The following is a 21,698-nucleotide window of genomic DNA, read 5'->3' on the forward strand; positions in this document are numbered from 1 at the left end:
CTATGTACTATTAAGAGATCTAACAGCAATGGCAGCAGCAACAACAACAGAAAACGAACAACAAACAGACTGCTACACAAATCTAATAGGTTCGGGTTCTTTGTAACCACAGATAGAATTGCTGACCTGTAGACCGCTTACACTTCTTTACACACCCTCAACTCACTACACCCTGAGAGTTGAGCTTTAATCCAGGCGCATTAGGTCCCGGCCTCAGAATCATCCTCAGCCTATCAAGTGACCCTTCTATGTCCTGTAGGCTCCCGATGGGGGATGCTATTGGCACCACTCAGGCCCGCTTCTGGTCCCTGGGACTGGGGGCTGCCCTGGCCTACTAAGGACCTTAGCCTGGCACCAAGCCAAGATGGAAGGAGGGGCGCCAGACAAGAAAAAAAGAACCCGCCGCCGCCTGAAAAAAAGAAGATGGAGGGTCTGTTCCCGACGCCGTGGAGTTAGAGTCTTGTCTTTCTTATCCAATGCATTAAATGCATGCCAATACATGAGCATACCGTCCTTCGCATCCATATTAACTTGTCACTTCCCTCCCTGGTCTCACAAACAACTCTCTCCTCTTTTCTTTCTCACGGTGGAATCTACACTCAAATTTACTTTCAGCCTTCTACGAGAGTCTGCTAAACTCTAGCAACTTACCTATCGTATCTCTCTGTCGCAAAAGCCTCTTCGGCCTTGCCGTTCCTTGCCTGATTCCACCCCCGCCGAGAACGCCCGAACATACAGATCCCACTGCTCAGCCTGGTTTTGAAATCCTCACTTGGACTTTTCATCCTTCCTGGTTGCCTACCTTATCTGATCCTGAGCAATACGTGTCACACTGCTGCCTCGTACAGAGGACTATCGACAACACAACATAACCGAGATTACGTGAACGACCATATTTCTACTCCCAACTTTTTCGAGCAACGACTGTCATACACCAAATTAAAGCCTCTTCGACAAACCTCTACCTATTTTAACCTGTCCGACATCGGCCTTGCTCCATCACCACCATGAAGGGCCGTCCCGTTGACCAGCTCGTTTACGAGTGCATGTTCCCTCGTCCCAAGAGCAACGACCCTCAGAACTTCCATGCTCTGCTCCAACGCAACTTGATTCCAGAGGTTCGTCAGGAAACGCACGCTTTCTACGGCCACCTCGACACCCAGGAAGCCAAGTACCCCGGCCTCGACTACACTCACCACACCCATCGCATTCGTCTCTCTCGCTGGCCATGGCACCGACGACTTTTCCGCGCCTTCGACAGCCTCAAACTTACCGGAGCCGAAATCGCAGGCTTGACCAAGTGGGAGGGAACAAAATGGGCCAAGGAGAAGTACGAGAAGGAGCAGGGATATGTTATTCATGACACCACCGCCGACGATTTCCCTGACTGGGCCGATATCGAACACCTGCCCCGCGCCAACCGAGATCAGTCCGTTGAGGTGGAAGGCGTTGCTATTGACGATTTGTACAACGAAATGATGGAGGTCGAGAGCGAGGACGAGCTGGATAGTGTGGGTGTCGAACTGAACGAGCGCCTCAGGGACGGTGTTGCGAGACGTGACGCCGGAGACACTTCAGCTGTTCTCGACGAGGAATGGGAGCAGTGGCTAAAGAACGCCATTGAATCTGGTGAAATCAACTACTTGAACGACCACATCTTTCACGACAGCGACACTGTCCCTGCAGCTCTCTTCCCTCCAGGCTTGCTCAGCACTGCCCGAGCTGGCCAATGGCATGAGATCCCCGAATCCCTTCACCGCATCCTCCGCCGCACACTACAGTCAGAGGACCCCAATCGTCCCCAACAGACGCAGACGCAGACGCCGACGCAGACGCCGATGCAGACACAGACACAACCACAGACATCAAGCCTGCGCTCTACATCCTCCCTGCGGCGCCACCTAATTGACAACCGGCAGTGGCGTGCGTCATGGACACGTCGCACCTTTTCAGATCTCCGTCTGCCTGTTGGCGATGCTAGTTCAGGACGCGCAGATAATTCTAATGTTTGAATATCAAGCTAAGAAGAAAGAAATGAAACGAAATTAAAAGACAAAAATCAAGCAAAAAAAAGCAACTGTTCTTTACGAATTATACCCTCTTGGCTTCGTCACCTTCTCGGTGAAGCCTTTTTATCCAACAAAGCGATCAGACACGCCCAGCCTCATCATCGGGGCACGAGCCCGTAGCCTCAAATGCAAGCATGACCAATGTTTCATCCCTGTCTCTGCTGAGGCATCCAAGGGTAGACGACGAGCGACCGACCATACGAGACACACCACGCAAAACATCTATTACTTTTCTTTTTGCATTTTTCTTTGTCTGCCTATCCACATCATGGATAATGGTGTCTGGCGATTGGAAAACAGTAAACGGGGGAATTATCTGTATGATTTTTATGGGAATTGAACATTATTGATCTGGTTGATAGAATGTTTGTTGCTTGACCTACGATTCGATTGGCAAGGATAGAGGCGGCTTTCCCGATCTGGTTCTCTTCGCCTTGGTGCTTGTGCTGGTCACATTTGAATCATACGGGCTTGTTGATAGATAGCCAGCGACTTATACCTGTTTATAAAAGGGTTTCTATGTTAACCGAGTCCGCAATGTGAATGTTATAAATGTAATCTGTCAATATGAAGAAGGGTATAGTTACAAGGTCCAAACTGTCTGAAAGCCCTTCTTAACCTACAGAGGAAATGTTTCTCAAACGAAGATGTCATTCTATACTCAAGCTCCTCTCAAATAAACTCTCGAGTATAGTTACGTTAGAGCAGATGTATTACAGAAGTGTTTGGCAACTGCTATCATCTCACCAGAATAATCACTAAACATATTACAAGGTTAGCTGGATCCATTTTTCACTTCACCATCACCACCGGTCCACACCGACATCACACCGAGGTCTCAGTATCTCACGAGCTTAAATTCGATGTCCTGAATTAGGAAAAAGAAAAAAGACCTCACTGGAGATAGGTGAGACGTGCAAAAGAAAGGGCCTGACCGGGGATTGAACCCGGGACCTCTCGCAAACTTTAGTCCTCTTTTGAGAACTGAGATGTCAATCCCGAAGCAAGAATCATACCGCTAGACCATCAGGCCGGACACTAGATCCTATTCATTTGTTAGTGCTCGTGTCCCAAAATCTGGTTTATAAATGCTAGACCAGCTGACGCAAGACACGAAGTTTGTTGAATGGCAACCCGGATCTTGGTTGATAGTCGATGAAATAATTAGATTATGAGGCAACATTCATTGAATGATAGTAGTATGACTTGGCATTACACGCTCTATAATGGGCCTTCCCGTCATTGCTGTGTAGCACCAACGCAGGCTACGAGATTCATGACATGCAGCAAGCCTGACTTACAGCTGTCATGCTGTGCCTCACATTCCGAATATGTATTATGCTATCAAAGAGCTGTTGGTCTACGATTTGTTAAACTCCGATCGAAAGGATACTCCGAGCCTGTTCGTTATGCATTCTGGTTACTCCGGCTTACACAGTATCAAATCTCACCAACTCGGCTCATCTACGATGTTAGAGAGACTCGACATATGTACTACATACTACAAAGATAGCTACTTTAACATAAAGCATGGTATTCATTACATTGCTACCAGAATCCAAAAACTCCTCGCTAATATTAACCCTTTACCCGCCCAGATAAATTATAAAAGACATCCCAATAGCTACACCTCTACCGTGTGCCCCGAAGATCTCCGAAGTCTGATGCGGATGCGATTCCTTTGTTTTGGTTTACTAGCTGGACGAGAGCTCTATCTCTCAGGCTCCAGATGTGACCACTCAGGAATCGCCTTGATCTGCTGCCACATGTACTTTTCGAGCTTGTTGGCCGACTTCGCATAGGGAGTGCTCTCATTATTGTACTTCCTGCAGTTGTCGAAAACAAGCTTGGCGTCCTTGATGAAATCTTCAGGCGTGAGGTACTGGTCGGCCTCAAGTTTGCTCTCCATCGTACTAAGATCCATAGGCTCCTTGATAACGTCGTAGTAATCGGCTACATCATCGCGGTTAACAGGCACAAGGAATGGCCAGGCTGAGTTGTGGTTCTGTAGATCGTTGAGTAAGTGAAGAAGTTGATTGTAATTGGGCCCATGGCGAGGTTGCCGGGCGAGTTCGTCCATATCAGGGGACCACCCTGATGCTCGAATGGCAGGAATATCGAGAGGGTTAATCTCGGTGATTCCGTTCTTCCACTCCTTCGGCGGAGCATGGATATTGTGTGATTTGGAGTAAGCGCGGATCTTGGCTTGGACGCATTCTTTCTGCTTAAGGAGCATGCGACCCATTTCGAGATATCGAATCCGCGGCAGCATCGAGCACTGCATAATTGTACCGCCTTCGTAGTCCTTGATGTAGCCCATCCAGACTTTCTTGTCGAGGGTGATTTCCTTGGTGAAACCTTGCTTTTTGAAGTAACCAATAGCGTAGTTGTCGGCATAGGTGAGGAAATGCATCACGTCGCTTGTCGCCTTGACATAATCCTTCAAGTGCGACATGAGATGGGCGCCGTATCCCTTGACTTGCTGGTCAGAACTAATGGCACAGAAAACAATCTCGGCGAAACGACGACCCTTGAATGGGCGATATGTGATTCCTCCAACAACTTCAAGGGGTTTCTTGACGATGGCAATCGATAAATGTGTTCGGTCGTAAACTAGTCGCGCAATATAATCCTTAGGCATTTTGGGAAGTTGTTTTTGAAAGATACACTTGAGTCCAGTTAAGATGATGAGTGATTCGCGCTCGTTGTCGTTGTTGACTACTCGGAATTCGATTTCGCCATTGCGCTCTTCGATGACGGCGGGCTGTAATAACCATGTGAGTACATGATATATGTATGAGGTTTGCTGACAAACTGACCTTTTCGGGGAAAGGAATCCTCTTGATCTCCGGCTTCTTCTCCGGAGGCTCAGCCGAGTCATTTTGCTTAATGCGCTTCGATGGGGTAGGAGACGATGGCTCCTCCTCGGCTTTGCGCTTGCCGTCTAAGTGAGATATTGTGAGTAATTCCATCGTTGCCGCGGTCGCATATTTGATAAGACTTACTTTCTTCTGACATGATCGCAACAGGAAAACTGTAGGGTTCTCAACTTTGAAAGTTAATTAGGGAGCAAGTGAGTTATGATAGAATGGAGTATCATGACAGCGGAGTGAAGCGCGTCGAGAATGTCCGTGCGCTGCTTATGTCATTCAATGTGGGCCCCTCCAGCTTGAGGCAGGAGCTGACAGGGGCACACACGCACTAAACCCTATTTGTCTATGGACACGATGCGCCATCGTAAGCTCATGAAGCTTCCCCAGAGCATCTCCTAACAAAGCAGTTTGTCAAGTCAACACCTTTACCTCAACTTTTCTACCGCGACACGTCAATTTCTCGCGAACACCCATTACTCGCCCTCTCAAACCACACTCCATTCTTCTTTCCAATTTAGCCTATGGATTCTTCGCTGCCTGAGGTCTGGCAAGCTGCTGCTGGCAGTCCCTTCTTCCCTACTGTGAGCAAAGGAAGCCAGTTCTGGGTCGCCTTTTTCTTGCTACTCCTCGGATTCTCTCTCACCGGCGTCTTTGCTCTGAGTAAGTGTCATGACTCTCATCTGTTTTTCTGCCTACTGACTGGTTCCAGACCGCACAATCGTCAACGTTCCCGTACTAGGCATTCCAGCCTCTATCGCCATAGCGTACGTTGTCCATCGACTGTCCATCATCTTCTCAATTACTTACTTTCGACAGTTTCGGAGTGGTCTATATGTTCTGTGCGGTCGGAGTCTACGTCTAAGATACCCAAAAGTCCTCATTTCGATCGGTTTCGTGTAAAATAGTTGGAGCAATCAAGAGAAGACGCTACTACAGGCGCCTATTGCTTTTCTGCCAGTTTTCGTACTTTTATCCACACATCATCCTCAATCTACCACAGTCACAATCTCGAAATGGCTCCAGACGCTCAGCCAATCTTCCGCGCAGTTGCGACTTCGACCAGGCCACTGTATCAACTTCTCAGATGCATCAACTTTGCACCAAGAGTTCATGTTCAAATTACAGAGGATGGTGTTCGTTTCGCTGCTGACCATGCACGGGTGATGCAAGGTCAGTTTGACAGCTATCCTTAGGATAGACCACAACTGACAATCATCAGGAGTTGCATTTCTCGATAAAGCTCTCTTCTCATCATACACAGCCAACTTGCCTGCTCAGGATGGCGACAATCCACCTGAGCTTCCTAATTTTCAACTTTCTTTATCTTCTGTTCTCGAAGTACTCCAAATATTTGGAGCCGTAGACGTGGCCACACGAGCTCAAAAAGCAGACCAGGATCCTTATCGCAGCAATCTTCGGAACTATCGGCCTGATGCTTTCAGTAACCAAACTCTTGGTATTTCTGGCACCTGTACTCTGCAGTATGGCCAGGAAGGTGATCCATTCAAGATCACAATCGAGGAGTCTGGCGTTAAGACGACAGCGTCATTGACAACCTATCTACCAGAAATACCTGATGATATTCCATTTGACCGCAACGATCTGTCTTTCAAAATTATTATGCAATCTCGAACACTACTCGATTCTCTTGCGGAGATTTCTCCAACAGCACCGACAAAGCTAACTATCACAACCACTAAAACCTCACCATTTCTGTCTCTCGCTGGTGTCGGGGATCTTGGAAGCTCAGGAGTGGACTTCGCGCGTGGAAGAGACCTTCTCGAAACCTTCAACATACAGGAACGCTGGTCGCAAGCTTACAAGTTTGACTTTATCAAGAATTCAACAGAAGCAATGCGGATTGCCACTAAGGTTAGTCTACGAGGGGATGGTCAGGGGGTGCTGAGTCTGCAATTCATGGTAGATATTGAAGGTGGCAAGCGAAGCTTCTTGGACTTCCGGTTCGTTCCATTCATCTCGCACGATGAGGACGATGATGAGGATGATGAGGCAGAGGAGGCTGGCGAAGCAGATTAGATATATTGACTGGAAAAGTTCTTCACAAAAGGACGTTAATGTGAAGAAATTGTCTCACCCAACCACTCATGTCTCACATACCTTTTTTGACTGCTAACTATTCTGTCTTGCTACTGGTCGATGGAGAAACCTTTTTGGAAATCCCTTGTCTCCCTTGATTCACCAACGGAATGCAACATGAAGCAATCTGGAACATGCCCTACGTCGAAGCTATCGTGGCCGGAATGATGGGTCCAGCCTCCTCTGGCATCATTACATCTATCGCAGAATATGTGCATGCGATGCTGTGCTGAAAAGGGGGCCTCATCCCACCTGTTTCCATTTGTTCAGCTTCTTCAACACATTTCATTCTTCTACACCATCATTATCCTCACCTCCATCATTATCTTTGACCACATTACTATCTGTCAAACCTGCTGAGCAGAGCGACAGCCTTTCCTTCTTCACCATGAGTCAGCACAAAGAGATCAAAATTATCATGTCCTCTAAGCCATGCACCACAAACAGCACCACCACCACCACCAAGAACAACAGAAAGATTTCTTGTCATGACTGTCTCTTCGGCCCTCTTCGGTCATGGGCAAAGACGAAATTTGGAAAGAAGCCTACATATGTTGAGCTGCATGACGACTTTGAGCCTTTACTTGATGAGAAGAGAGCACCTAGGCCTGCCTATGAAGTATCCAAGATGATGCGCATTGCTACACCACGAACGATCAAACGATACAACCGTCTGCCTTGAGGGTAAACACACGAACAAAAATAACCGGTCATGATTCAGCCAATTCTTCGGTTTGGTCGTCCAGAAGCACATACGATACGGAGACACAAAACTATATATGAGAAACGAGAGGCACTTTTATGAATTACAAGATATTACGGGAGTACTGCAGGTCGGTTTATTGCTATGAGTTATTGGGACTTTTTGCTGTAAATGAATGATGGTTATGGAATACATAAAAAGGAGTTCGACGAATTTGCATGGCTTTGGTCTATATTTAGGTTCATTTGAATACATGAATATCATTTCTACAACATTGCTCCCGATGTTATAACTCAACCCATAGGCCAGTCCATGAGAATAGATTGGGGTCTAGCAACGTCGGATCTTAGCCTGTAGCCTCTTGTGATGACAATCTTGACAACTGCATGGAAACCCCGGCAAGAAGTTGGGTCCAGTTCTGTTTCATGTGGTCGAAGCCCACTCGTACCAATGTCTGATATGCTCGGAATAGCACGAGTATGAGAGAATTACTTCACTGTGTTCCTATCGGCTGATGACCGACTCCCTGGAGAGCTTGTACCAGCCGTGAGGAATAGCATCCTGGAACATGCCTTGACCATGAGGTTGAGAGGACGGAAACGAATTTACCGAAACGTGGATCATATTTAAATTAAACTCAGCTGAGTTCCGTTGAAGAATATAAACGGATAGTGTCCCAGGGATTGACCTTGGTGTTGTTGGGGGCTATGGTCCTCTAATGCCTCCGAAGCTGGGCAACTCCGAAAATTGTTAACAAAATACCAGGAGCATAAATATATTGCATGTGCATCAAGGATCGAAATATAGAGTGTTCTTGTTTCATTGAGCTTCTATTGGCCCCCATGAAATGTTCTGCATTATTGAGGCTCAGGAAGTGATTTTTAACTGCCGTGTCCGAGAAAGGCAGGTGCGCCAGGAACGAACAAGGCTATTGTCCATCCATCACGGGCAGGATCGATTCCTTCTGTGGAAGAAGAACCCACCAAATACAACATCACTTCAACTGCGCCACGCTTCGACTACCGATCAATTGTTCTGTCATTGTGACCTCAAGCTCTTGTCAATTAATCTTCACCGCTGTCTTGATGCAGTCAAATCATTCTGATACGATGCCATGACTCTCCTAATGCAAGAAGCCGTCGGTGGTTCACCGCTCGGAATTGGAATGAAGACACAATAAACTGTCGGATCTAACGATAGGTACCCATCGCTAATCGTTCGCCCGTCAATGCACGCGGGAAACTTTCCTTTCCCGTTCTCCACCTGAAGATCAGCATCAGGGCCCGGTAGATCAGCCGCCCATTGCCAAGACAGTCATTCGACACGATGCAAGCTCCTAGGGCATTTCGAGTTACCGCCGACATCAGGGCTCTCTCTTCAGGTTAGCACTGCAGGCTACCGAGTTCTAAGGGTTACAATGCATACGCAGGCTGACAGGAGGATCGTTTCTACTACTGCATCATCCCGCTCCGCCTGATACCCACTGCTGTGATGTTACAGGACGTCGTGGGCTCTCAACTTGTCTCCGACGTCAAGACGATTTATCCAGACGGGTAGCAACTTTGATGTGTTGTACGGGCCCTTTACTCGGGTCCGGTTATTCGATATCCGGAACTCGAATGAACCACTGATGATTAGTGAGTGGTTGGGAGTTGTTGCACAAGCTGGATACGATGACCGGGTCTCGACATTCGAAGCAAGATATCTTGTTTCCTTCTTCTCGCAGGCCTGAACGAACAGCCCTGAATAGCATCAGCCACGATCAACCAACGGCCAATTAGCACGGCAGTAGACCATATACAGATTGCCTGTATTGGTAGGACTTTGCTTGCATGCATCTGGGGGCCATTGTTGCTCCACAACACCATGATTGAGGATAGGCTTACAGACAGAGGAAGGATCACACGAGTTCACCAAGAGCCCATTCTCTGAGTGCATCGCACCGTATGCGTCCTGAGGTATATATCTACTGATAAATCCTGCGACATCTGGGCAGTTGAATTGTTTGCAGGCCAAAATCGCATCTGGTTTCCGCATTCGGGTCCGTTGAACTTTAGACCCATCTAAAACAGCCTCGAATCCGGCGACACAGAATGAGATCGCATCCACTCATCTAGAGCATATACTTACCAGCATTTGCTCGACAAACTCCCTTTTCAACGCACTTCTTTCATGATTCTTCTTTCTTTGCTTCAGAACTATGTGAAACCGTTTTTTGAATTCTCTTCGTTCCATCATCTGCTTTTGTCGGGCAAGCCAAGATGCCTGGCTTGATACGGCGACTTATAACTCCTCAACGGTCACAACCCAATATCAGAGATCGTGGTCGCGATCGCCATGAAGATCTCACGGATTCATGCGAGGACTTAAGTTCTTGTTGCGCCAAGTCTTCACAAAGAAAGACCAACAAGGCCAAGTCACGTCTACCAGTTCCAAAGAAAGGTGCAACGCCTGTTACTATTCAAAGGATACCTGACGTACACCGTGTCGCGAACGCAGTTCCCTCTCTACCGACTCCACGTTCACGAGCACCATCTATCAGCTCTTCACGCTGTGAGGGGCGAAATGCTGCCCTTGAGGCTCTCACAGGCAATGATCCCACCAACAGATGGCCTGCACCTGTTCTTTGTCCAAGTGAGCACGGACAAGCCCACCCACATTCCTACCATCACTCCCATTCCTCCCAATCATCTCGGTACCTACGCCCCCCTCGGTCTAGGAATGGTCCTCTCGGCCCTGTCCATGTAAACGACAATAGCACACACCTAGAAAGAACCTCGCCAGAGGCGTCGATTCTTTCTTTGTCGGACCATGGCGCTGATGGTTACGAGGCCGGGCCAACCACCTGGCAGCCTGCCCAACCCATGTACGACGGTCAAAGCCTTGGCTCGTCATCAGACAGCGTTGACCGTCTATTTCGTGAGACTGATGAGGCATTCAAAGCTCTTGGATCTGCACTTAGAGAAACCCAACGTGCATCACAGCTCTCTGTTTTACCTTCACCACCCTCACCACCAGGAATTCCAACCTTTCACAAACATTCCAAATCCATGCCGCTGCCCACGGGCTTTCAAAAACATTCGAGATGGAGAAGAGAAAATTCGCCTTCAACTTCATCTCAACGATCATCACCAGACAGAAGGACTTCAGTGGTGAAGAAACCTCAGAGAAAGAAGCATAGCCTTGTAGGGACTTCATTTTCGAAAGCGGCGATCCGCACGCCAAGATGGACTTTGTCGGAAAACGTGACAGACATTCTCACGGGCCAGCGTTTCAGGCGCATCGAAGCTGATGAGATGCTAACACCGGATCGCATTGAAGCACTGCGCAAGAAACGAGAGGCTGCACAACAATTGGACGACGAGCGCGCTACCACTAGAGAACGATATTCTATCGACTCCGTTCGCAGTGCAGCATCAGATAACTCCGAGACAGACATTGAACCATTCCATCTTGACGAATTAGCATCTCGAATTAGAGCGAGACAGGCTGTGGAGAATTCGGCGGTTTCGGTCGTAGTAACTCCCCCTGCCACAGACCTGACTCCTGATCTGGATCTTGTTTCCCGAGACGTTTCGAAACGGGCCTCAGGGGAGGAGGATGATGAGTCAGTTGGGAGTAACAAAGATAAAAGTGACGCATCGCCAGAGACCTCACCCCAGGTGCCGGTCAAGAATCCTGCACGTTTCGGTGCAGAGGCTTCCCAAAAGCTACCATCGATCCCCGAAGTCTTGGTGGCGGCGACAGCGAAAGACGAGGCAAGCATTGAGCCTCCAGCCAGCCCACCGGCCACTGAAACCACCAATATGAAGATGGAAGAGAACGATGAGTTCTTCTACCTCAAGAGTACACCATATACCCTCACAAAACCATCTTTCCGCCATGGACCTATCACCCTAGCCAAAGCCGAGGTTGGCAAAGGAGTCAAGACCATGGACGACACATTAGACTGGACAGCGTTCCAGATGGCAATCTTGGGAGGAGCCGGGGATTTCCTCCAAGACATGTCGAGCGAGGAGGACACAAAGCAGGTGGAGGAAATCACGTCGTGGTTCGATACGTTTGGCTTTGAGACATATGGGGTGCTGATACCCGAAGACGTGCCAGAGCCAGAGCCAGAACCCGTGGCTGTTTCTGTGTCAGAGCATACGCCGTCAATGAGGTCTTCGGCTCACAGCACTCTCTCGTCGACGCCTTCAACCATCGACACGGACATTGACCTGCCGATCCCGGTGGGTGCAGAGTTCCCCTCCGGGTTCTGGAACGCCCCGGCGCCCGGCCAGACTCTCGACAAAGCTAAGTTCTATAACAGCACAGGGCTAAAACGATGGGTTGGCGAAGGACGACCCAAACGCCCTTCGTCACACAGCTCGGAAGACAGCCTACCACCGAGCCCGATGATGCCTCTCGTGGTTCATATGGGCGCTGGCGAAGCCGATATTCCGGATACGGTACCGATGGGTTATAACCTAGATCACGACCTGCCCGACTTTCTGAAATGGGAGGCGGAAAATGTGTATGCGTCTGGGTTCAGTATATCACCGTGAAGGTGATTTTTGTTCGTTCTTTTGTTATTCGCGGTTCATTTGGCTGGGATGCTGATATATCCATCCCATGCATGAGATTTCATTTTTACACGTTTACCATATACCAAAGCATTGAAGGCGCTGAAGGCATTTATAATAGATGATCGACATATCGATACGAAGTATCACGTTATATAGATGACACAAAAGAATTGATGTTTGATGTTTGAGATTTTCTCATGAAATCAAGATTGCATTGCTTGGTTACAGTGAGACTACGGAGTAGGGAGTACGGTGGTAGGCGAATGTGGCTATAGCCAATCAATCTCGCTGATTCACAAACAACTCCACATTATGTTTACCCATCTCTGGTCTCATGCTACCCTTACAACAGCATCTCATACTCAAGACCCAAGACAAAGAAGAAACAGCAACAGCAGACGTTACTTGTTCTTTTTCTATTTCTCCCGCTAGCTTTTATTTCTATCACCAAAATAAGAATCCATACAAAGACCTCTCCCTTTATTTTTACATCACACTCATAAAGTCATCATAACAACCAAAGCCCTTGTTTTCATCGCTTCTCTAAGCCAAAAACAACTCCACCACCGCCTACCACAAAGAAATCACAATGCTCAGACGACCTGCAACAACTCTACACATCACTTCAGAGGACGTCGCTTCTTACGAGGACCGTCGTGCGCGTGAAGCCCTCGTCGCAGCACAACAAGCGCGAAGAGCCGCTGCTGTGGCGGCTGCTCAGCAGAGTCAGGCTGATATGGAGGGCGTCCATCAGGCGTTGCAGGAGAGGGAGAGGGATGATGATGTTCGAAGGGTGAGGGAGGAGAGAATCGGTGTTTCGAGGAGGAGATGAGTGGAGGGAGTGGTTACGAGTTATGCCTATGATGGGTTTGGGATTGATAACGCGGCTCATGGCTCTTAGCCGTTTTGCATGATGGAATATATTCTATACAAATAAAACAGCTCTGCGTGAGCGCTATGTCGGCTATTAAGTAAAGCCTGCTTTTCCAAGAACATCGATATGTTCTCCTAACCCAACGTGAATTATTATATACAGAAAGCTTGAAGCTATTCTGACCAAAACCGATACTCCTCCCAATGGGCGTTTATTTATCCTCTCCATGCAAGATATGCGAAAAATGAGACTGTCATCCAAGCAACACGCCATGTCGTCGTCCATAATTCCCGACCGATTACTCCAAGGGCTTTCTTACCACCAATACGTTGATCCTGAACGCTTGTGCTGAAGAGATTATCGTCGAGATGGATTCGTGGTCCGCCTGCAGACCCCCAGCCCCAGCGCTTATCACTACGACCTCCACGACGAGCTTGCCACCGACTTGATGTTTGGACAGGAGATGTACTCCTCCCGTTCCGTGGAGCTGCAGCTGATAGACGTGAGGGTAGGTGATGTGCTGAAGTACCTGAAGATGTGGTGTTGCGATATGACGATGCCTCAGGGGGGTCCATCTTGTCCTTGTACATAGGCAGGACAGCCGAAGGCGATGACTTCTCGGGCTCGAGAGCGAAAGGGGCGAGTGAGAGCGCCGGCACAAGCGCAGCGCGAACGACGAGAAGAACAAGCGTTGCGACGATGAAGACGATGTACTCCATATATGTATGGATCTGGTTCGGCAAAAGACACAGATGGGTCTGGATCGTTTGCTCTGGTGCTCCAGGTAGTGGCTTGCCCTGTGCATCAACAGGGTTATACATGCTCGCCATGAGGAATCCCGGCGTAGGAACACCCATGGCCATGCTCATACTCTTGACGGTAATTTCCCGTACGTTCTCTTTCGCATCTGAGTGCACAACCTCGCAGTAGTCGTGGTCGTCGCCTGAAAAGACATGCTTGATATTGCCCACCTTCTTCACCAGTTTGACTGAGTCATCTTCGTTGAGCACGTTCTGGTACTGATATCCACCAACGACGCTGAGAGCATTTCGGTGATCAGGGAATACAGGCTCCTTCTGACCCTTGGGGGGTTTGGCAGGTGGCCAATGTTCTCGTTGAGGTCCGCAAGGTGTTCCAGGGGCTCGATATAACGGGACGTGAGTAAGAAGAATCGTAGGAAAGTCAGGGCCGTCGGCCTTTTCTGCTTCAGGGTTATTCCCCCATGTTGGTTTCGACCTATCCAGCTCTTCAACGTGGTGAGGATATCGCAAACCTCCTTGGAGATCGTAGTAATGGCGCAACTCCTCCTCAGCCGCCTTTCTCTTCAGTGTCTTTACACCATCCAAAAACTCATTCACGGGTCCATAGATAGGCTGTAAATCATGCTGGTTCTTCCACTCTGAAGTATCCGCGCTCAAAGAGACTGAGTCAACAGAGACAATCGTATGGTTTCCAACAACATCAACACGATTCACATCTCCAAAGAATGCACTGAATCGATCCCGCACTGAAACCTGGACCTGCGCACCAAAACCCAAATCATGGTTTCCAGGTAGACTCGTCACCAGCTTCCGCCCGCGCTGCCAAGCTCCAGGCGCTTCTCCGCCGTCATTGAAGTGCTCAAAGAAGATATCTCCAAATCTCTCATACTCCTGTAGCCAGAAATCCTCGCCGTACTTGTCGTGCCACGTCTGAACTAACTTCTTCTCCTCCTTTGACCGGCCACGTCCCCACTTCGGATCAACGAACTTGCCCTCGCGGGTCTTCCACTCGCGGCCGCCGTCGAAAAGATCGCCGAGGAAGAATAGACTATCAGGATGTAATCGGCGCTGCATGGCTCGGTAGCCGCGTCGTAGGTAGTTGTCGGTAATGAGAACTGTGAGAGGGTTGATAGGCCAGGGACGACCTGGGTAGGAATGAGGATCGATTATTTGGGGATCGGCAACGAAGACAAGGTGGTGAGGTTTCGCATCTTTCGGCTGCACATCGTCAGTCATGTCTCTTCCAAGTCGCATACTGCACTGAGAGAAGCCAAACATACCCATTTCTCCCAATGATCCCAATCGCAGCTCGCAACCTTGCTATTAAACACCCATCTCTCGCCATACAACAACACTACCATCCAGAACAAGACCACCAAATGTGGAAAGCTCAACAACCGTCTCGAGGTAAGATTCCGCCGTAATCTTCGCGCAATTCGTTCGCCCGTCGATGCAGCTAGACGCCTTCCCGGTCCAAGAGCCCACAGCCTCAGCTGACGCGCAGTCTGCTGTGCATTGACTGATAGTACATGGCCTATTGACTGGATGTTCCTTGGGACCTTGGAGTTGGTGTGATACTGGTATTGGCGCGACATGATGGCGCCATGCCCTTGCTCCCACGATCTAAAGCCTCGTTGTTAGGCTTCCCACGCAAAAATCGTCGTCGTATCGTGGTTCGTTCACAATGTGGTATTTGTCGTTGAAGTAGCTTTTATTGATCGACGCTTCAGGGAACAAGGAGGCCCCTTGATGCGAATGACAATGTTTCAGTCAAACAATTTATCGTCTCGTTTTCGTGCTCTTTCCAATCTTGGGGCCGTGTCGCAGCAATTCGCCGTATTTTCGTGTCCGACGGCGGACGAATTGTGAAAGGAGTGAATAGTTCAAGAGTCAAGATCGCGTGTTGTTAACTTGGTCTCCTCATAAGGACAAATACGTAGCTTGACCTTCCTCATGCGTGCCTCGACATGATTCGCCAACTTTCTTTCTTCCGGCCTGCATGAGGAAATTCCGGGGCCTGGTTGGGGCTTGTTTAGCGCTCGGATCCCCGCTATTCAGGGGTTTTAGCGGCTGATGAACTGCAGTGTCCCTTGAACTGTCTCAGGGGCAAGACTCATCGATGGAATCATGCTGTTAAAAATCGAAAAATCGTCACAGTAATGAAAGGATCAGGTAACAAAAGTAAGAGAAAATCAAAAGAGATCAGCGCTCATGTTTCTTTCATAGCTTGAACCAAAATTTACACGCCTTTTAGATGGCTGTATTTACACTGCTAATTTTCCCATAATAACACATATCTCAAAACTCCGTCCGAATGCCGAGGGCATATAAAGAGGCTATGTCAAGATACAAAACCATATGCTGAAATAATTAACACACAGATAGTCCATACCAGACTCATCTCACGCGGTAAACATCAATGTCGTCATCGTCGTCTTCACTATAATCGTCATCCTCCGGAGGAGCTCGGTTCTTGGGCTTCTTACTGCGGAAGCTGAGCAGTCTCTTAAACCCACTCGGCTCCGCAGGCTCAGCACCTGCAGCATGAGCTGCACCCGACTCCGGTTCTGGCACGTTTTGTGCCTCATTATCGGCATCGTAGTCATAGAACAACTTCGGTACGAGCAGTCGGTAAGGCTTGGTGATACCTGTTGGGTCCTTCGGGTTGATCTCAACGTTCAGAGTAATGTCGAGTCCGCCCTCTAGATCAACGGCATACTTGTCAGCCTGCTTCTTCTGCTTGGTAGAAAGACCTGTAGGTGTCCTGTAAAAGTTTCCAGGACGAGGCGCAGGAGGAATGTAGCCCACAGCCTCACGCGAGTGTGACATGGCTCGCGATCCCACAGTTTGAGATCTACGGGGCTGGGACATAAAATAGGAGTCGTCGCCCTCAGTGTACTCGTCGTAGGCAGCTCCACCTCGAATACCCGAAGGACGAGCGCCTCCTCGTCGAGGAGACTGGGGCTCATCCCAGTACTCCTCATCATCATATTCATCTTCGTCTCCCCAAGTGCCATTGACGCCACCATCATCAGCAGCACGACGCTGACTAGGTCGTCGGATGAAGCTGAAGAATCCAGCCTTCTTAGCATCGGGAGCCTGGTCGACAGACATAGATCGCTGAAGCTTGGCCGGGGGAGGTCTACCCCCGTCTGTCGAGTTGCGTCGCGACAGGCTGCGGAACAGACCGCCGCCACCTCCTCTGGTGACAGGAGGTCGAGGACCACGAACAGTGTCTCTGTTTAGGTCAGGGCGGTTGTCCGAAGATGTCGACTTGCTTCTAGAAAGTGACAATCTTCGAAGGAGGCCGCCGCCTTGAGGCTTAGGAGGAGGGCTTGGGCTTCTACCATCAGAAGAACCAGGGGGTGTTGGTGGAGGTGTAGTTCCAGGCTGCCACTCTCGAATTGCACACCAATTTCGGTGCGGAAGCAGATGCTTGTTGTTTCGCGGCTTGCCATCAACTCCTTGCTGGAAAAGGGGAATCATATCCTCGTCAGTCTGCTTGTCGAAGTGATGCACCTTATTCCTCTTGTTTAGCACATCAGCCATCAGATCAGGAGGTGGTGTGTTGGCAATGGCTGATGAGATGATGTTGGGCATGTATCGCGGGTCCTTGTGTTTGGCGAGACCCAACTTGGGGTTGGAGTAGAACTGTCCAACAGCCGCAAGATGAACGTCACCACTGAGGATAGTGACTCGCAAAGACTTATCAATAGCCAGATCCTGCAAGTCTTCAACCACAACGGCTCGCTCCTGTTTGTGGTTCTTGGCAGTCCAGTGGTCGTTGAGATCATCCAAGACCTCAACACCACCGTCAATGTTATTCAGAGCCTTGCCAAAGACACCGGTCCTGCCGAGTGCTTTGACAGGATCCATCAGTCTGGATGTCAAGCTGTAGTCACGTTAGTATTGAGGCTTTGGAAATCACTCAGGAAGTTACTCACATATTCTCCAACCAGACCAATCTGGGGTACGCAATAGGGATACCCAGGAGCACAAGAAGATGCTCGACCTGTCCGCGGCGAACCTCGGCGTAAAGTCGGTTCATGATCTTTTCCCACGTCTTGTCAGAAATAACATCATGCTCTGTCCTCTCGGTACGGCAGTCGACTGCAAGAAGCCCGACCCTTGAACCAACAGACATGAACAGACTGCGGCCAACTTCGCCGATGTATGGACCAGGCTCTGAGCCAAGAATCCAGCTTGACTCGGTGGTCTCTGTCTCAGTGACAATGGACTGGTGCTGGAACAGCATATAGTACTTGTACGCAATTGCACCCAGGCCACTGAAGACAGGCGACTTCATGTCATGGTGAGGATACGACCCATATCCATCGAAGATGTCGTGGTCATCCCACATATTGACCATGGGGATCTGCGAGTTTGCAAGACCGAACAGGCCCTGCGAGAACCACATGCAGTACCTCTCCAGGTAGAAGGTCTCCAACTCATCTTGCATCTCAGGGGTAAGAGCAGCAGTGTGCTTATGAACAGGATTACGCATCCGAAGCCACTCCTTAAAGAGGCTGCATTCTTCCGACACGCAATCGTTGTAGATCTGGTCACCGCCACCAATCATGAGATGGAAAGGTCGTGTTTGGTGGTTGTTCAACACATCGCGCCACATGGGATCAGGGCCACTAAGCTCATCAGGCTTGACGCTCATGCTGAAGCCGTTGCAGCTGTGGAACATCATGTTCATCGTGTCGCCTTGGGCAGGGACCCAGAAGCCTGTGGCCGGTCCGCGGTTGATGCGGTACGCAATGCGCTGCTGCTTCTCACGGAGCTCAACTTCGATGTTGAAGCGCCAGAAAGTGCATCCACGCTCAGTGTGAAGCCTGGAACCTCTCACATCCTTGTACTTCTGGACCTTCTCGCCATCGATGCCAATGCGTTTTCGACGGCTGGCAAAGGATCCAGGCAGATCAGTTGGGCCGTCAGGGCCTGATTGATGAGGAGCGCTGCGAGTCTGCTCGAACAGTCCAGCATCAGTCTCATCACGAGAAAGATCCTTGGCCTCATCTAGATGATCCACGGGGCGCACGTAAAGGGTTTCTCCTCTACGTCCCACCTTGGGGTGACCCGCAATAGGATCAACATATTCGGGCGACAAGTCACCTTTAACACGATGAGGAGGGGGAGGCAGCAGCTCAAGGCCTTGGACAAAAAGGCGTAGTGTGGGTGCAATATCATATGAAGAGTCAGAATCTTGAGTGACAATCATGATGCTGCCACGCCACATCTCTCGTTCCACAAGAGCACCGGATCTATCCGTTCTGCTGGGGACCTTCTCGCGCTTAATCCCGCAGTATCTCAACAGCGGGCCACACTTCATGAAGAGTGCAGGCTTAAAGCGAGTAGGGGCTGGAGGGTTGTGTCAGTTAAACATGGATTGGCGACGACATGAGACCAAACTTACACTGCTCATTGTATTCACCATCAAAAGCCTCAGCCTTTCGTGGCCGTGCCGAGTATCCCTTGCTCTTATCTTGCTCCCACCAAGCTTGGTGTGTGTCTGGCTCAGGAAAGTGACCATCCTGGAGATCCAAGAAGTTTCCGGACAAGCTACCGACGGTTCCCTTCTTCCACTCGTCAAGCCATTGAGGTGGCTGATACAGGCCATCACCGGGAACCATGTCCTCCGGACGCTTGAAGACCATGTTCGAGATATGATGAGAGTCAGAACTTGCAGAAGAAAAGCTATCTGCTCTCTCAGCCTTTCTGCGAACAGCGGCCTGGTTCTGAGCATGAGATCCATCATCGGCTTCCTTTCTACCAAGGAGTCTAGTGCCAATCGATTTACCGCGAGTAGGAGGAGGAGGAATGAATTCATCCTCGTCAGCATACTGAACCCGAGGGACGGGCTCAGTAACACGCCTCCTGATACCCTGGTTATCACCAGGCATAGGTATTTGTTGACGCCCGGGAACAAAGTCGACTGATGGTCTTCGTGCATCGGCTGTTTGTGGAGGATCAGGGGGTAGCTCTTTCTCGCGGGTAAAGCGATCATTAAGTTCTTGGGTAATCTGCCGGGTGTTTTGTTGCGTATTCTGTTGCATATTCTGTCGAGTAGGAAGTAGGTCATCTTGATCATCATAGTAGTAGTCATCGTCATCATACTGTTGTTGCTGGGGTTTCATCGCCGAAGCCATAGGTGCAGGGCGCCTCTCTGATACCACACGGCGAGGAGCATACTGGTAGTCGACTGGCGGGGGCTTCTTGAGCTTGTTGCTGCCACTTCTGGTCAAGGAGAATCCCCCACTCTGAGGTGCTGGCTGAGCAGGTTCCCTCGTCATGGTCTGTTCAGGAAGATGTACGTTATCTCGAGCTGCTCTCTCACGGAAGCTCAAGTTGCGCTGAGGGATGCCAGAAGATGGCTCAACATGCCTGGGAATGGCAGATTGAGGATCCATGCGCCGAGGCATAGGCTCCATGTCGTCTGGTTCCATCATTGCGCCTGAGGCGTAGTACTTCTCTGCTTCTTGGGGATGCGCCACTGACACGCGGCGACGATGTGAGCCTCCTCTCTTCACCGTAACTTGCGGGGGCAATTCTTGGTAAACATCTGTGGGCGCATCGTTTTGCGCATTCTGTGGGATATCTCGGTAGGTGTCTTGTGGAACATCGCGAGATGTGTCTCTCTGGGTATCTCTGGGGTATTCTCGTGACACATCCCTTTGCGCCGAAGGTTGCGCACCTGAAAAGAAAGCTGCATTGCCCGACGGACGTCTCTCACCATGCGTGATGGAGGGTTTCCGTTCATGGGACCGCACTTGCTGGCCTGCGGGCTGCTTTCCAGCTTTCAATGCCTGTCGTTCTCTTGCGCGTCGTTCAGCGGCTTCAACTCGGGCGCGTTTTTCCTCCTTGGTCATGCTGTCGAGCGTCAGCTCAAGCCTTTGGAGGGGTGATCGGTCGTTTGCGAACGCTTTGCGACGGTCTGAGGACCCGCCTGTTGTTTGTCTCCTGGACAATGGATCAAATGCGCTGGCGCCTGAGCCTCGTCTTGAGAAATCTTCTTGACCTTGGTCGGGTCTCTGACCTCCGGTCCTCTCAGAGGACCTTTGGTATTGATCGTCTTCCATATCGCCGTCTTTCGGGTTAGGATCGCGAGGTGCGGTTGTGTCTGAGGCGGTGTAGGTATAAGGAAGACCTCCGTTACCGTATGGATGGCGATAGCTCACAGGAGGACCACGGGGAACTTCTGGAGCAGGCGGAGGAGGCGACAATGGCTCTTCGTTGTCGTACTCTTCTTGCTGTCGGCTCTGTTGGCATGGTCTGGAAGCCTCACCAGCAGGTACGTCTCGTCTGTAAGAAGATGGTCTTGGAGCTAGACCTTGGGGAGCGAAATTAGAAGTGGTTGGAGAATCATAGGGACTAAAGGTAGATTCAGTAGGAGCCTCGGTGACCTGAGTTTGTAAAGAACCACGATTCGATCTGCGAACTGGGGCAGCGTCGAGCGAAGATCTACGGTCAGCATTATAGGTATAGTCGTCCGACTCAGACCTGCGGCGGGTATGGCCCGCATGGCCAGTCTGGGCGACCTTGGGCCCAGGTAACTGGCCCCAGTATGGCGTCGACATCTGAGGGTGACAGTTGATCCTCGGGGCGGTGTGATTGGACAAGCGCGTTAGAGGCGAAAAAAAAAAAAAAAAAGAGACGGAAAAGATGGATGTCAGGCGTTGAATCGCGCGTTACGTTGGAGCGGGAGGCGGGTAAAAGATGAGAGGCTGAAGCGAAGGTAGCGAAGCTTTGA

At 49.8% G+C, this 21,698-nt stretch overlaps 6 protein-coding genes and 1 non-coding gene across 7 annotated transcripts; 3 read left to right on the plus strand and 4 right to left on the minus strand.

The window, feature by feature from the left end:
* The first annotated feature begins 825 nt into the window (after nt 1-825).
* On the plus strand, nt 826-2,108 carry FOBCDRAFT_572 (uncharacterized protein). Its single transcript, XM_031180707.3, has one exon. It carries the CDS (start codon nt 1,008-1,010, stop codon nt 2,010-2,012), a length of 1,005 nt encoding a protein of 334 aa, XP_031041475.2. The 5' UTR covers nt 826-1,007; the 3' UTR covers nt 2,013-2,108.
* An 887-nt stretch (nt 2,109-2,995) lies between these two features.
* On the minus strand, nt 2,996-3,102 carry FOBCDRAFT_t34. Its single transcript has one exon. It is a non-coding gene; the product is annotated as a tRNA-Pro (tRNA).
* A 480-nt stretch (nt 3,103-3,582) lies between these two features.
* FOBCDRAFT_255024 (Bromodomain-containing protein) lies at nt 3,583-5,133 on the minus strand. Its single transcript, XM_031180708.3, has 3 exons — nt 5,075-5,133; nt 4,889-5,013; nt 3,583-4,833 (listed from the first exon to the last, which is right to left on the minus strand). Exons 1-3 carry the CDS (start codon nt 5,085-5,087, stop codon nt 3,781-3,783), a joined length of 1,191 nt encoding a protein of 396 aa, XP_031041476.3. The 5' UTR covers nt 5,088-5,133; the 3' UTR covers nt 3,583-3,780.
* Nucleotides 5,134-5,463: 330 nt separating this feature from the next.
* On the plus strand, nt 5,464-6,979 carry FOBCDRAFT_194376 (repair protein Rad1/Rec1/Rad17-domain-containing protein; the record flags this gene model as incomplete). Its single annotated transcript, XM_054702675.1, has 4 exons — nt 5,464-5,602; nt 5,652-5,706; nt 5,943-6,112; nt 6,162-6,979. 4 exons carry the CDS (start codon nt 5,464-5,466, stop codon nt 6,977-6,979), a joined length of 1,182 nt encoding a protein of 393 aa, XP_054558650.1.
* Nucleotides 6,980-10,003: 3,024 nt separating this feature from the next.
* On the plus strand, nt 10,004-13,142 carry FOBCDRAFT_283076 (uncharacterized protein; the record flags this gene model as incomplete). The annotated part of the gene is made up of 2 exons (XM_031180713.3): nt 10,004-12,275; nt 12,940-13,142. 2 exons carry the CDS (start codon nt 10,004-10,006, stop codon nt 13,140-13,142), a joined length of 2,475 nt encoding a protein of 824 aa, XP_031041481.3.
* Nucleotides 13,143-13,300: 158 nt separating this feature from the next.
* Nucleotides 13,301-15,632, minus strand: FOBCDRAFT_599 (uncharacterized protein). The gene is made up of 2 exons (XM_031180716.3): nt 15,226-15,632; nt 13,301-15,163 (listed from the first exon to the last, which is right to left on the minus strand). The coding sequence occupies exons 1-2, from the start codon at nt 15,538-15,540 to the stop codon at nt 13,400-13,402; spliced, it is 2,079 nt and encodes a 692-aa protein (XP_031041484.2). The 5' UTR covers nt 15,541-15,632; the 3' UTR covers nt 13,301-13,399.
* A 516-nt stretch (nt 15,633-16,148) lies between these two features.
* FOBCDRAFT_283077 (uncharacterized protein) lies at nt 16,149-21,525 on the minus strand (the record flags this gene model as incomplete). The annotated part of the gene is made up of 3 exons (XM_031180718.3): nt 16,149-17,837; nt 17,890-19,309; nt 19,365-21,525. 3 exons carry the CDS (start codon nt 21,523-21,525, stop codon nt 16,343-16,345), a joined length of 5,076 nt encoding a protein of 1,691 aa, XP_031041486.3. The 3' UTR covers nt 16,149-16,342.
* Nucleotides 21,526-21,698: the final 173 nt, after the last annotated feature.

Source organism: Fusarium oxysporum, chromosome I, assembly GCF_013085055.1.
Source record: "Fusarium oxysporum Fo47 chromosome I, complete sequence".
Taxonomy (NCBI): Eukaryota; Fungi; Ascomycota; class Sordariomycetes; order Hypocreales; family Nectriaceae; genus Fusarium; species Fusarium oxysporum.